The 15,422-nt window shown below is 39.1% G+C and overlaps 1 protein-coding gene across 1 annotated transcript in view; it reads left to right on the top strand.

Annotated features, from left to right (window-relative positions):
• LOC133648986 (actin-binding LIM protein 3-like) overlaps nt 1-15,422 on the top strand; it is a 97,767-nt gene that overhangs the window by 39,617 nt on the left and 42,728 nt on the right. Inside the window, 1 exon segment of the mRNA XM_062045623.1 lies at nt 13,239-13,422. Within this exon segment, the coding sequence (XP_061901607.1) occupies nt 13,239-13,422 (184 nt within the window).

Here is a 15,422-nt window from a genome sequence, read left to right as displayed (position 1 = left end):
AATATTGTCTTTTAAATTCACCTTGAGTGTCCCGCAAAAATCATTGTTTTGCCATCCATCCATTGTTTTGCATATCAAATAATGATCATCCACTACTTCAACACCCCCAGGTGCTTATCAACTATCTCTAATTACACAGAAAACAGTTATTTTATCTGTTAAACTGAGCAAGCCAACATTTAGCTGAAAGCATTATTGCTGACATGGCTGACGACTCATAGTAGTTTTTTAAAATACCCTTGATTTTGCACAAATTGAGAAAAGTCCATGTGTACTCGACATACCTGTCAACATTTGCATTTCTAAATATGAGACATAGTGGAAAATATGGGAATTTCATCCCCCACCGTCCCAAATGCCCTGAAAATTTCACAGGAGAAGTAAAACTACAATATTACAGTTTCAGCAGAAGGATGTCAAGGTACTGCACAAACTATGTTCTTTTAGCATAGAGCAACACGGTGAACAGCTGTACTGTATAATGAGCTTAGAAGACAGTCACAGTGAGAGCCACAACAACAATGTGTCGTCGTGAGGGAGGCTTGTGCGAATGGAGATAAAGTGGAAGCCTTGTGGTCAGGCTTACAAAGATTTTGTAGCAGACACTGAAAAGTTTTTAAAAAATAACACAAGAAAAAAGTGGGAATGTGTCAGGGCTATTTTGGGATTCCAGCCTAGGCCGACTTTAGATGGGAATTTTAATTGCGTCTGTTGGCGGGAGATAACTACCCAATCATCCAGACCCCATGTTGGTGTCTAATCAGTGTGGTTCTAATGACCACAGCTGCAGACACCAGGCTTCGTGTTAACCCTAATCACCAGGCTTGTGATCTCTCAACGTTAAGTTCTTACGTTGCCAAACAGGAGAAACATGAAGGAAAAAGACACAAATTTACTTGGCTTCATTAGCATGCCACTCAGGGAATGATCATAAAATGAGCAGAAATAATTAAATCAAGCCTTTAATGTACTTAGTGTTGCCTAATTCATTTCATTTGGGAGCCAATTGTTGATAAATCTGATTGTGCTTGGTAAAATAAAAGACTGTTATCACATGAATGGGTCTTCTTGTGTCTGTATTGCCAAATATTGAGACTGCAAGTCTTCAGCCATTTACAGGGCAATGAAACAGACCATACAAGTTCTACTCTGGTTTGATTTGACTGCTGCTTCATGGATGACTGTTGATAACATGTGCTGCTGGTTGTGCAGCTGTAACCAAAGTATTTATTCTGCAAGCCTTAAGCCAGGCCTCTGCTGGGAAAATGACTTTCTGAAGTTCCAACCCAACTTTATCCACACTTCTGGCAATAAAAACTTTAAAAGGGTTGAAACTTTTGCTCCAAGACTGTGAAAGTTTTGCAGGTCAGAGTGTGTCTTACATTTGTGTGAATACACACTTACTGGCAGAATGGTGGCAGAGTGGTTAGAAGTGCTACCTCACTCCAGGGTTTTGTGAAGATTTGTTCTTGCTGTGCTTGCGCTGAATTTCTGTAGGTGCTCATTTTTTAAATGTTTTCAAAGATAAAAACCATTTAAGGGTAATTTAAGATGGAGGTGTGACACAAGATTTGGATTGGGTCACTACTTTTTCTCAATGATTAAATACAGATAACATATACAGAAACATTGTATGTGTGACAAAAATTACCTTTACCTTTATGGAATTTCAATTGGGACGTTGCTGTTCAAAATATTTAGAAAAATTTACTTAAAATATATTTTTATTTCAACCATCTATGTAAATAAAGCCTATGTGTTTTTCTCATGCAGGATAATTAATATAAAATATATTGGCAAGGCAAGGCAGATTTATTTTTAAAGCACAAATTGTACACATGACAATTCAAAGTGCTACAAGGAGGCGAATAAAATCATTATACAAATACGGTAAGTATGACCTTATAAAAGCATAAAATGTTGATGAAATACTTTAGGTTGTCATATGCACAACCAAAAAGTGATTTCAGCCCAGATTTAAACATTGCAAAAGTTGAAGTCTCACATATTTTGCAAGACTGTTCCAAATTTTAGCAGCATACAACTGAAATGCAGCCTCACCCTGTTTAAACCTGACTCTGAACACCAGCCCGCGATAGTTCATATTGCGGGCAGAACCAGATATCCCCACCTAGTTTTCTAAAATCTATAATTAGATATGTCAAATGCAGCGCTCGGGTCAAACAGAATTAAAGCTCAATCCGAATACTTCCTCTTGTTTTAGCTCTACCCCCTTTGTTTTGCGCGGTCATGTCAATCAAGTGGTCTCCAAATTCTAAGGTAAGGGGGAAGGGCCAAGCGCGAAGGCCGCAGAGCTCTCTAATTGAAGTGAGCTCTGGGACCTCCCTAGAATATCGAGGGAGAAGGGACATTTCCAACATTACACTATGCCCGCTAAAAACTATGTCATGCAGAAAACAAACAAAGAGAAGCCTAAGTAATACGCTTAAATATTGATCTTCATATTATTGACGCTCATCATTTTGTTCAGATGTTCACATGTTGCTACTCCATGTAAATATTGACTATTTTTATAATTGTTTGTTGTATTTTCTATCGCATGTTATAACGATCAGGTGGAAAAAAAGAGCCCAAACAAAGCCAAACATCACCTGCAACAGCTTCTTGAACGTAAACAAACATTTGTCGCATCTGCTTTATGTTACTGTCGGCAAACGGCGAGGGTTGATGATGTAGCAAAACTCAAGCAACGTCCGAATGTCTAGGGGTGTCTTTTCAACATTTTGCCATAGCACTAGATTCCAAAATCTAGGAGGGGGAGGGTTAAGACGAATGGGGAAGGGGGAAGAAGGATAATTCGGATTAAGCCTAAGAATTTGCTTGTGTTCTGAGGGATATCATTTGTCACCTTAATCAGAGCTGTTCCAGTGTTGTGGAGGGGCCTAAAAGTCTGATTGGAAAGTATTAAACACATTGTTATCCAGGAGAAAGTTACTAAGCTGTTGGGAAACAACTTTTATTTAGACTTTGCCCAAAAATGGCAAGTTTGACAGGTAAATCTGGATAATTCAGTGTATCTTTCAAAACGTTATTATCTTCAGTAGTTCAATTAAAAAATGTAAGTCTTATATTCTATATATTTACTGGACTTTTTAAGAAAGTATTTTTGAATTTATTAATCATTTTGATGATTATAGATTACAGTTTATAAAAATAAATGTTACATTTACTATTTCGTTAAAGCAAAACTGAAAAGACTTTATTTGGTGTCTTAGGCCATGTCCACATGAACACAGATACTTAATAAACGCATACTTATCTCTGCATTTAGGCCTCTTGTTCACACGCAGACGCTTACTTTTGTCTTTAAAAACGCAGACTTTTGCAAACGCTGGCCAAAGTGTAGAGTTCCAAAACTCTCCACTTAGCGTGTGCGTGTACACGGCACAAACGGAGACTTGTGATGACGTCACGGTTGTGCGCTGTCATTTCCAAGCTCAACAACAATGCCCTGCTGGCTTCAAACACACTATAAGAGCACTTAATGTATGTTTGAACGTAAACATGCTTCTCTTTTCACTCAACATTAATAAAAAAGACACATCAAAATGGGCTTTGCGACACTCCTGCCAACGCTAATGACAGTCAGCTGTTTTGGATATGATCGCTGTGGAACCTCCAGCTGATGGAACCTCCAGCTGATGGAACAACTTTGACAAGCAAGACTTTGTGCTGTGTCTCCTAAGAAAGGTGCAACATTATCTTATGTTTTTAGTCCTCGTTTAACGACAGATCATGAAGTTAACTTACGTGTCTTGCTTCCATTTTTGTAGATGGAGCCGGGCGCGACCGTGCACGTGCGTAAAAAGCGACCAAGCAACTAAAAAAAACCATAATGTAGCATCCACTTGTAGTGTGTACTGATGTTAAAGACAATATACACTTCATTACACATATACTATATTACTATATCAATGATTAAATGCGTTATAATTCCCTTAAACATGCAAAATGGTTTCCTTGTCTCATTGGTGCGTGCTGATTTGAGAAATAATGTAATACATCTCCATGTTGCTGAACATGTTATAATTTTATGAGTGTTGGGTTTCAGCAGCACTCGCTCTTTAAAGGCCTACTGAAACCCACTACTACCGACCACGCAGTCTGATAGTTTATATATCAATGAGGAAATCTTAACATTGCAACACATGCCAATACGGCCGAGTTAGATTAGTGAAGTGCAATTTTAAATTTCCCGCAAAATATCCTGCTGAAAACGTCTCGGTATGATGACGTTTGCGCGTGACGTCACATTGTAAACAATGTGCAGATGTGAGGAGCTCCACAACCTGTGACCTCACGCTACTTTCGGTACAGGCAAGACTTTTTTATCAGCGACCAAAAGTTGCGAACTTTATCGTCAATGTTCTCTACTAAATCCTTTCAGCAAGTGTATGCGTTTGTGTGTAGACATAGACAGTTTTGAAACTACATTTGTGTGGATGGAGATTGTTTTAACCCCAAATATGTGTTTTAGAAACTCTTCGTGTTCGTGTGGACATGACCATAATCTGAACTGAGTTTCCTGATATCAAATAACTTTTCAAGAATATTCTAGTGTTTTTAGATGTACCTGTATATACAGGTATAAATCAGTGGCGTGCGGTGAGGTTAATGTCTGGTGAGGCACTGCATCATCACAGTCAGATTTACAAACATATGAACCCTAAATAGTATCTTATTCACCATGTGATTGGCAGCAGTTAACGGGTTATGTTTAAAAGCTCATACCAGCATTCTTTACACAACTGTAGCACACAAAAAAAGCACATTTAATAAAAAAAACATTATTATGGTCTTACCTTTCTTGCTGGACATCCACACAGCCAGCCTTTGCGTGTGTACCACGCCGTTTTAAAAGAACGGGTCTTCTGTCCCGAAGTCAAAAGCAAACCTTTTAGCTCCGGTGTTGGTCTACCTTTAATTATTACCTCCTGCTTTGATTGAAAGTCCAGTTTAGAAAACTGTTTTATTTTACATATGTAATCCTCCATGTTTTTAATAAAAGTCCAGGCGAGAGGAAATAAACAATCGCTTCACTAATTGACCCGCAAACTTTTCTTTTTTTTTTTTTTTTTTCTTCGGCTGCCGAGGAATGATCTCTGGGATCACTACCGCCCTCTACCACCAGGAGGCCGTACACGCAGTACGTCTTTTGCAGCAGATTTATGAATGCTCAGCACAAGAAATACGTTACACACATACAGTTTTTGACAAAATACACTGTACATTATATACCTCAGCTAACTAAACTATGCCATAGTTTAGTTTGCTGATATAATTCATATAGCAATACTGTCTCACTGCACAGCAGCTCAGCAGTTAGCCGAGTCATTGTGCACAATCCATGTTGAGGCACAAATCAGTGACGTGCCTCAACTGGCTGCTGATCACCGCACCGTCTCTTCTCAGTATTTGAATGGCAAATGTGAAAATAAAAATAAAAATAATCTAAAACTGGTGAAGTTAAATGGAAAATAACTTTAGTATAATTACTGGATACATATAACAATTTAATTATATTTTTTTTCTTTTTACATTTTTTTTTTCCATGATGGCAGGTGAGGCCCCGCCTCCCCTGCCTCTAGTGACTGCACGCCACTGGTATAAATAAGCTTTATAGGGAGGTTTTACCAGACCAAAACCAATTAACAGCCAGCACAAATTATGCCACCTGCACAATAATCACAATATATTTTAGAAGGGGACCTGTCTCTCGAGCAACTGTGAAATGCTTCTGTTTCCTATAGTAACCAAGAAACGGGGACATTCTTTGCAGTGTCGAAGCCAATCATTCATCGTGGCACAAACGTGATTAACCAGAACAGATCGGACCTTCCAATCAAGTTCCAGTCAGCCAGCTGCGAGTCGGTCAGGCGTCCATATGCTAATGAATGAACCACATTAGACTACGTCTGCATATTCTCGTTATTTGACAATCTGGAAAGCAGAAGGGAGAGAAAGGGTTTCCATGCATTTCAAATTGCATTTGTTTTTCTGACTTTCCCTTTTCCATGACTGTATCAGATAGCCTGTGATTAAGGTTTCTGGTTGGAGCTTAAGATAGACTAGATCAAAATGTGGTGGGAACACTTTGAGGGCAGTGGCTCAGAAAATGTGGTTGACACACATTTTCATGAGCTGTAGTCCCGTTTTTCCACTTGCCTCCCTTCTCTTCTTGTGTACTTTTGAAGCCACTTCGCCACAGTGCCAATGACCTGTCATGATGATAAAGATCCATCATCACATCTCACCATACATGCTGTCACATTTCATCATCTTATCTGTGCATATGCACTCTGTCAGCGCAACAGAGATTTATGTGTTTCCAACAGTCTGCTGCTGCTGAGATTGTTTTGTTACTAAGTGAGGGCACATTGATCTTTTATTATGCTGTTAAGTCAATACGTTCCTAATAAACTGCTTGAGATTAAATGAGCCCCTTTAAAGGGTTTTACACTTGTGTTGTGTGTAAGCGCAGTGTCATTCAGCTTCAAATTGGTAGCTTTATGGAGCAGAAATTCTAACCTTTACTGGCATGGTCGAGGCAGACTTTCCACCTCTGCTGATGCTGACATCTGCTAGCAGGATTACACAAACTAGTAGCTCTAGGATTCATTTTAATCCTCATTACCCCACTTCCTTTTAAATTGTAAACGCTTTAGAATAATTGGTGTATTGCAAGATGTGTTAGTACCCACAAGTGCGGAAGGTTTTAGGCCCTTTCAAGTACGAATAATGTCAGCAATAGGAAACTGAGCTACATTATTGCATTAATTGCAGTGGTTTCCACACATTGATTCATCTGTACGGCCCACCACTGATACATTTTGACCTCCACAAATAGATTTGTTAGGAATTCCCCATGTTTTTGCACGTTAATAATGAAACATGATAAACATGAAACATTATTTTGAAACCATCTGGTTTTCTTTATGTTACAGTGGCCGCTTTATTACCAGCGCAGAAATATTTGCTAATGTGAGTTTTATTTGTCTTTTGACATCATTGTAGTCAGAATGACCACTATATTTACTTAAGTAAATAGCATCTTACTGCTAAACAAATTGGGGCAGCACGGTGGCACAGGGGTTAGTGCGTGTGCCTCACAATACGAAGGTCCTTGGCTCGGGATCTTTCTGTGTGGAGTTTGCATGTTCTCCCTGTGACTGCGTGGGTTTCTTCCGGGTACTCCGGCTTCCTCCCACTTCCAAAGACATGCACCTGGGGATAGGTTGATTGGCAACACTAAATTGGCCCTAGTGTGTGAATGTGAGTGTGAATATTGTACGTCTGTCTGTGTTGGCCCTGCGATGAGGTGGCAACTTGTCCAGGGTGTACCCCGCCTTCCGCCCGAATGCAGCTGGATAGGGTGCAGCACCCCCCGCTGGGGACAAGCGGTAGTAAATGGATGGATGGATCGATGCTAAACAAATTAGACCTTGTCCACACGGGAACGTTTTAGGTTGTAAAAGTAACGTATTGTATGTGTACATGTAGGGCTGAGCGATATGGCCTTTTTTTAATATTGCGATATTTTAAGGCCATATCGCGATACACGGTATATATCTCGATATTTTGCCTTAGCCGTGAATGAACACTTGATGCATATAATCACAGCAGTATGATGATTCTATGTGTCTACATTAAAACATTCTTCTTCATACTGCATTAATATATGCTACTTTAAAACTTTCATGCAGAGAAGGAAATCACAACTAAAATAATCAACATTTTTTTCATACGGTGTTGATCTGGAAATGTTTGCCTCAGCATTTTGATGGTGTGGGCGTGTGGCACCGAACGGAGATGTTGACATGCGGAGTAAGCACTCTTCATTCCTAGCAGGTGACTTTTCAAATGATGCTACATATTAGCAGTAATGCTACTTTTTATAGCAACGCTTTTGCCCCACACTTGACAAATTGTCAATTGTCTGTACGACATATTCCCACTTGAAGCCAAACCACCGCCAGACGATGGACCCCCTGCTGTTTTTGGGGGAATTAATTATTCCTTCATTTGTTACCAGATTCGCACCTTCTCTCTCTCGTATTACCACTCGCATCACTCCGCTAGCATCACAGCTGACAATACCCATGCTGCTACCTCTTTGCTGCGCGAGGGCGTATACGTATGTGACGTATGACGTGACAGTATGTGACGTGTGTAAGAAGGTGCGCTTGTCTGTCTGTGAGAAAGAGACACAGGAAAGAGCGAGGAGAGCCTGTAGTGTAATGCCAGCAGCTAAAAGCAACTGCGTGAGAACGTATACTCGAATATCACGATATAGTAATTTTCTATATCACACAGAGACAAACCCGCAATATATCGCGTATATCGATATATCGCCCAGCCCTATGTACATGAAAATGGCATCCTATATGCCCTGGAACAATATATTTTGAGAACAGGTTCCAAAAGGAGAGAATCTGATAATAATTTTGCTCGATGCCAGCAAACCACTCAATTTTGAGAACGATGACCGTAAGAACAAAAAAAGAACCCCACAGGCAACCACCGCTAAGAAGAAGAACAACAATGGCGGACAGCAGAGCTGTGGTTGTTATCTAATCTGATATAACTTGCAGAAGTAGTTCTACTTTGTCATCGTATCCAGACGAGAGACTCAGGTTTCTTTCTTCTTATTGTGGTCATTGGTTGTGTAGCGAAAAATGGACTTAAAGCGAATGGCTTTTTTTTCTTCTATTGTTTACGTCTGTTTAGTGGCTCGGTCTGAATCTGTTTAATAGCGCTACAGGTAAGTGTGGCATATGAATTACATTGTTTTCAACAAGTAATCCATTCCCGTCTGAAGATGAATATTTATCATGTGTCATGTGTGTCTGGACGCATTTTTTTTTTCAACCAGCCAAAAACAACCATGAGCGTTCCTGTTTAAACTAGGCGATGGCTTTTCTGGCTAACATGCAAAGTCTACTTTAGGACTACAGTTTAATTGGCACCTATTATTTGCAATTATGTTTGCCGCTATTGTTAATATTTATATACAGTTTATATGCATATAAGATGCAGACATTACGTCTATTCAATAGATTACAGAATATCCATCCATCCATCCATTTTCTACCGCTTGTCCCTTTCAGGGTCGCGGGGGGTGCTGGAGTCTATCTCAGCTGCACTCGGGCTGTAGGCAGGGTACACCCTGGACAAGTCGCTACCTCATCGCAGGGCCAACACAGATAGACAGACAACATTCACACTCACATTCACACACAAGGGCCAATTTAGTGTTGTCAATCAACCTATACCCAGGTGCATGTCTTTGGAGGTGGGAGGAAGCCGGAGTACCCGGGGGGAACCCACACAGTCACGGGGAGAACATGCAAACTCCACACAGAAAGATCCTGAGCCCAGGATTAGAGAATAAAACCAATATATATTGTACTAGTGTATTTCAGATATTAAACTAACGTAATGCACCGTATACACTTCAAAGTCCACCAATACCAGTGGTCAATAATTCCATACACCAGTTTGAGAGTTAAATGCTCAAAAATACCTGTTTGCCCTCGCTCATAAACACATTTAATAATTACCATTATTTTGTGTCTGATATTATGCATCCATGGCAAGTTACATAGCCCCTAACACCATAAAAGTGGGTGACATTGTTATCACCAGGAAAGATGAGGTCACCTACCTAGGTTCCATTCTAGAGGCTAACCTTTCCTGTGATAAAATAGCAACCAAGGTAATCAGAAAGGTTAACCAACGAACGAGATTTCTCTACAGAATCTCCTCTCTGGTCAACAAAAGCACCTTGAGGATTCTGGCGGGAACTCTCGTTCAACCCTTTTTCGATTACGCATGCACCTCCAGGTACCCTAGCACCTCCAAAACCCTCAAATCTAAACTCCAAACATCTCAGAACAAGCTAGTCAGGTTACTTCTAGACCTCCACCCCAGATCCCACCTCACTCCTACCCACTTCTCTAAAGTGGGCTGGCTCAAGGTGGAGGACAGAGTTAAACAACTTGCACTGAGCCTAGTCTATAAAATCCACTACACCTCCCTGATACCGAAGTACATGTCAAACTACTTCCTTAATGTAAATGACCGCCATAACCACAACACCAGGGGGAGCTCCACTAACCACGTTAAACCCAGATTCCGAACTAACAAAGGTCTTAACTCATTCTCTTTCTATGCCACATCAATGTGGAATGCGCTCCCAACAGGTATAAAAGAAAGGGCATCTCTATCCTCCTTCAAAACCGCACTAAAAGTTCACCTCCAGGCAGCTACAACCCTAAACTAACACCCTCCCCGGATTGCTAATAATCAAATGTAAACAATCAAATGCAGATACTTTTTCTTATGCCTTCTGATCTCTCTCTCTCTCTCTCTCTCTCTCTCTCTCTCTCTCTCTCTCTCTCTCTCTCTCTCTCTCTCTCTCTCTCTCTCTCTCTCTCTCACTCTCTTTCTCTCTCTCTCTCTATATGTCCACTACTTGCTGTCCATATCCTACCCCCCACCCCCTCCACACCCCTGATTGTAAATAATGTAAATAATTAAATGTGATTATCTTGTGTGATGACTGTATTATGATGATAGTATATATGATAGTATATATCTGTATCATGAATCAATTTAAGTGGACCCCGACTTAAACAAGTTGAAAAACTTATTCGGGTGTTACCATTTAGTGGTCAATTGTACGGAATATGTACTTCACTGTGCAACCTACAAATAAAAGTCTCAATCAATCAAAAAACCAACTCAGTGCCACAGATAAGTTATGGTTCTGTGTCAAGTGTCCATTCCTTGTTATTTGTTTATATATTTTGTAGGTAACTGCTCTATTAAGGGCTATACTTGTTACCTTTTGGAGCAATTCATTGTTTCTTATGGTAACATGCAGCATATTAAAATATTAATAGTTTTCTTCATTGTGTCAACATTTCACCAGAAGTATTGTGAATGCTCACAATCTAAAACATTATTTAATTGAAGCTTTGTTAATTAAATATCCCTGTAAGCCTGGTAGCCATATGGCTTTAGTCCATATTTGACTGTTTAATAAATGTACAATGTCTGCCTTGTCCTGTTACTTTCTGTATTTCATTTTCAAGTCATGTGACTTTTATTAGTGTTACCATTTTTTTTCCAGGAGAAGGTTACAACATCTGTCAATTCCTTTTGTTGGTTAACCACATAAATCGGGAGAAACCAGACACGGCAGTGCTTACCACCCTAGCCACAATTCTGCATAACCTTTTTACCTCTTCTGTTAAACCCACTGGAATTTACTCGCAGTTACATGGTAAAAACTTGAAGAGCATACTGTCTTTTTAGCATTCACAGTTTTAGGTTAACACATACTTGACACAAACACACACTATGTAATCTTCATCCAGTTACTGGTGCTGATGATGGGGACTGTTGTTTTGTCTCCATCTTTACATATTAGTGTATAGTCGCACACAAAACGACTGTTCCACTGATTAAATCATTATTTTGCCACGAGAGCAAATTGGGTCATTCCAGTCTTAAGCTTACGCTGAATAATGTCTCTCACGGCTCTTTGTAAAGACAAACACACATACACAGTGAGCAACAAAGCACACTAGCAAACACAAATAGGACTAATTGACAATACACAAGATGACAAAACCAAACAAAAATAAATATTACCAAGACGTTAGCGTTTAAGAAATCAGTCATTGGGACTGTTTATTTGTCATTTTCATCTTAAAATAAAAATGTTTGGGGATGCCGGCAATAGAGAGCAGGAGGCATGGCAGCTCAAGTAAAATAACAATTAGTTTAGTTTTTTTAAACTGATAAACCTTTGCTATATGTGAAGGATTTGCATATGATAATGTGATGCAATATATGTATGGTTTATTTTTGTGTAAGAATCCACTGTGATACATTATCCTACATTCCAAACTTTTCAGACTTATTTCTAAGTTTACAATGTTTTACTCTACATGTACATGCATTGTACTCGGTTGTACCTATACACAATGTGGAAGTGCTGTATTACGAGGTTGGTGAGTTTTTGAGTAATGCCTGGTTTCGTTCTATGCCTCTTGAACCGTCAGACACAAGAACTTCAGAAAAATTCCACAAGATCTTGTGAAATTCTCATGGCACAACTTCAGGAAGTGTATGTATGGCAACTTGTGGCTTGCCCAGCAGTAACTGCGGATCAGTACCGTTTGTGGCTTTATCTTGTACGTTTGTAAAAGAAAGACAGAGATAGTTTTTTGGATTTATAAATTTGTTTCCCATGGAAACCAGAGTAAGACAGCAATGGGAAGATGGTTTTGCTTTTTGGGGAGCTAAAGACCTACTTCGCAGCCACTGCTCCTCACGTTTTGCCACTTCACATACAACTTTTTGTGAACAAAGCACAGTTCTCCATTATTTATTCAATAAACAATTGATGTTTATTTTTTTACTGTTAACTATTAACACATATGAGGTCAAGGTAGGCATGTCTCTTTGTGGTTCTAAGCAGTGGCGCTGATTGGGGGTTAGGATGGGGGGCTGAAACTGACAGCCTTCACCCCCAACAATGCCTACCCTAATAGTCGGTGAATCTAAGAGTTTTGATCAAGAGGAGAAGAATGCAAATGTATCCTGTACACAAAATTGATATTCATAAAGTATTGTATTTGTTTATTAAGGTTGTAAATGTTAATAAGTATCCAGCAGTTTCAGAATTTGTTGGGTTAAGAGCATTAAAATCGATTTTAAATCAAATATTCAAAATTGTTTTATACAGTACATACATTAATAAAACTCATGTATGCCTAAATGTAAACAACAGTATAGCAACAACTAAATCTGACATTATGTTCCTTAGATTTTAAAACTGTGATTTAGCCTCATAGGAGTCCAAGTTCTAAGCAATAATCTTTAAATAAATATTTAGGAAAGCCCTCCAAGAATAACATACACAGTTATGCATCAATACCATTAGTTTATGTCAAATTGTTTTATTCTTCTATTGTAAAACAATGTCAACGCCCTAAAGGGTGAGACATAAACACAACCTTGTGGGTCACTTTAGTTGCTTTAAAATACCCACACCCAAAATAGAAAATGCAAAAATATTAGCATGCTAGATTCATGTATTAATTTTTACATTTGTAGACATATAACTATATATGTAAAACATACTGACATGTTGTTTTGTGCCAAATGCAAACCCTAGCAACATTTGTCCACTCCCCTCTCCACAGTATGTAACTGTGATCTGGCGAGGTCAGGCTTCTTCCAGAAAAAGGGCGAGTACATCTGCACAGCGGACTACCAGCGTCTGTACGGGACACGGTGCAACTGTTGTGGCAACTTCATCACAGGCGAGGTGGTCTCGGCTCTGGGACGGACTTACCACCCAAAGTGCTTTGTCTGCAGTGTCTGCAGGTACACACTGAACACACTCACCATCACACACGCACAGCTGTTGTTGAAGATGGGAGGGGAACACATCATTTATTATTCCTCAGCTGATAATCAAGACAAATGATCGGTAAAATCAAGCAATGTGTGATTCTCCATAAGAGTTTACCCAGTGTGTCAGACAATAAGAAAAGTAGGCCATCTTTCTTTTTATCACGCTTGATGTTTAGCTCCTTCTGACAAACCAGAGTTAGTTATTCAGTTCAGTTTTTGCTCTCCCTTACATTCTCACCCCTTCTACACTGAGAAAGACAAGTTGAAACCAACTTTTTAGAGACAGTCAGTAGAGCAGTCACGTCAGGATGTTTCAACAGGAGGAGACAGCATCAATCCAAAGGGCGGATCGCTTCTTTTCTGCCCTGTCTGCCCTTTGACACATTGCTCGCAAGCCTTTTCCTGACCTTATCTTTTCTTGGCATTTTCCACCCTTCAGTTGGGCAACAGATATATAGTATATCGATGAAAGATACGGCATTGCTCAAGAGGTAAAAAGGGTCACTTAGTAACTGATGCGTTCAAGTCCTGCTAACTCAGCTGCTGCCGTTGTGTCCTTGAGCAGGATGCCCACATCCATGGTCGCCCACACATTACCATTTCAATGACCAAGTTGCTAAATTATGACCTAGATCAGGTTACTGTATACGCCAAACAATGGTTGTACACTGCTCCTTAATAAGGATGAGTGAAATTCAGAGACATAATTTCAAATTGTGCATGTGACAATAAAGTAAGCCCATTTGTAGGATAAACTGTAAAGCATGTTAAAGTGTTCTTTAACACACTTGGTCAGTGTGAGTTGGGTTCACTTATGCATGTTTTTGTTCCTCAGGTTTCAGATGAGCTCACCTACTTACTCATGAACTCGCATGCTGCCTTTGCTTTTGTTCCCTGAACAACGGCCAAGCATGACAGAGATAAGCATGTCTGTAACGACAGAGATTTGTTAGTCAAATAATGGCTAAATATCTATTTATGAGAATCCGAATTACAGACATTAACATTATCTGAAGCCAGGTTGTTTCTGTATTTCCTTATTTCCCTCCAGCATTAAAATACTGGTAATTTAGGTGTGGTAATAAAGTGTCTCATTGAACCATATCAGTGTTTCCCATAAACTGCCAAGATACCTGTGGCGGTGGGGGCGTGGCTGTGGGCGTGGTCACCATGACATCATCGAGTAATTTGCATAATTTACTACAATGATATGATTTTCTCTAAAACGGCTCAAAAATGTATACTTACTATTTAATAATAACAGTTTTGTTTTAAACGTCCATCCATCCATCCATCCATTTTACAATATAATTACAACACTTTATGTACATATTTATATACAGATTTGAACAATAAGTTATTCACTGAAATATATGTATTAATTGTGGTTCTTACAAAAAATATATCTTATAAAATATAAAAGCTAAAATGTCTCTTAAAGCTCTGCCCCTTTAATTAGTGCATACTAAATAATTTAACTTTAGCCTACTACTACAACCATATTATTTCCCAGCAACATAAAGTGAAACAGAAGCAGAGGTGTCCTGCCACAGTCAGTAACAAATACAAATAAACAGAAAACAGTAGTGGTCAAATACAAATAAGGCAACAAAAGAAGTATCCTACACTTCTCTTTTGTAAAGTAAATCTGAACAGCCTATATGGGCATCTACATCAACTATATGTTTTGCCTGAGAAGCTGGACAGGACCAAAAAAAAAATATATGTATATTTATATATATATAAAAAAAAATATATATATATATATGTATTTTTTTAAATTTATTTATTTATTTTTTTTGTGGCTGACGTAATTCTTTCGTGGCGGGCCGCCACAAATAAATAAATGTGTTGGAAACACTGGTGCTTGATGAGATCAAGAGTTGCGGTATAAGCATTACTCAAAAACTAAACCTTTGGAAGGGAGCTTGGCATGAACCATTGTGTTTTGATGCAAAATCTAAATTGTG

This window comes from Entelurus aequoreus, linkage group LG04 (genome assembly GCF_033978785.1).
Source record: "Entelurus aequoreus isolate RoL-2023_Sb linkage group LG04, RoL_Eaeq_v1.1, whole genome shotgun sequence".
Taxonomy (NCBI): domain Eukaryota; kingdom Metazoa; phylum Chordata; class Actinopteri; order Syngnathiformes; family Syngnathidae; genus Entelurus; species Entelurus aequoreus.
The sequence above is the reverse complement of the archived record's forward strand: the minus strand, read 5'-3'. Positions and strand labels throughout refer to the sequence as shown.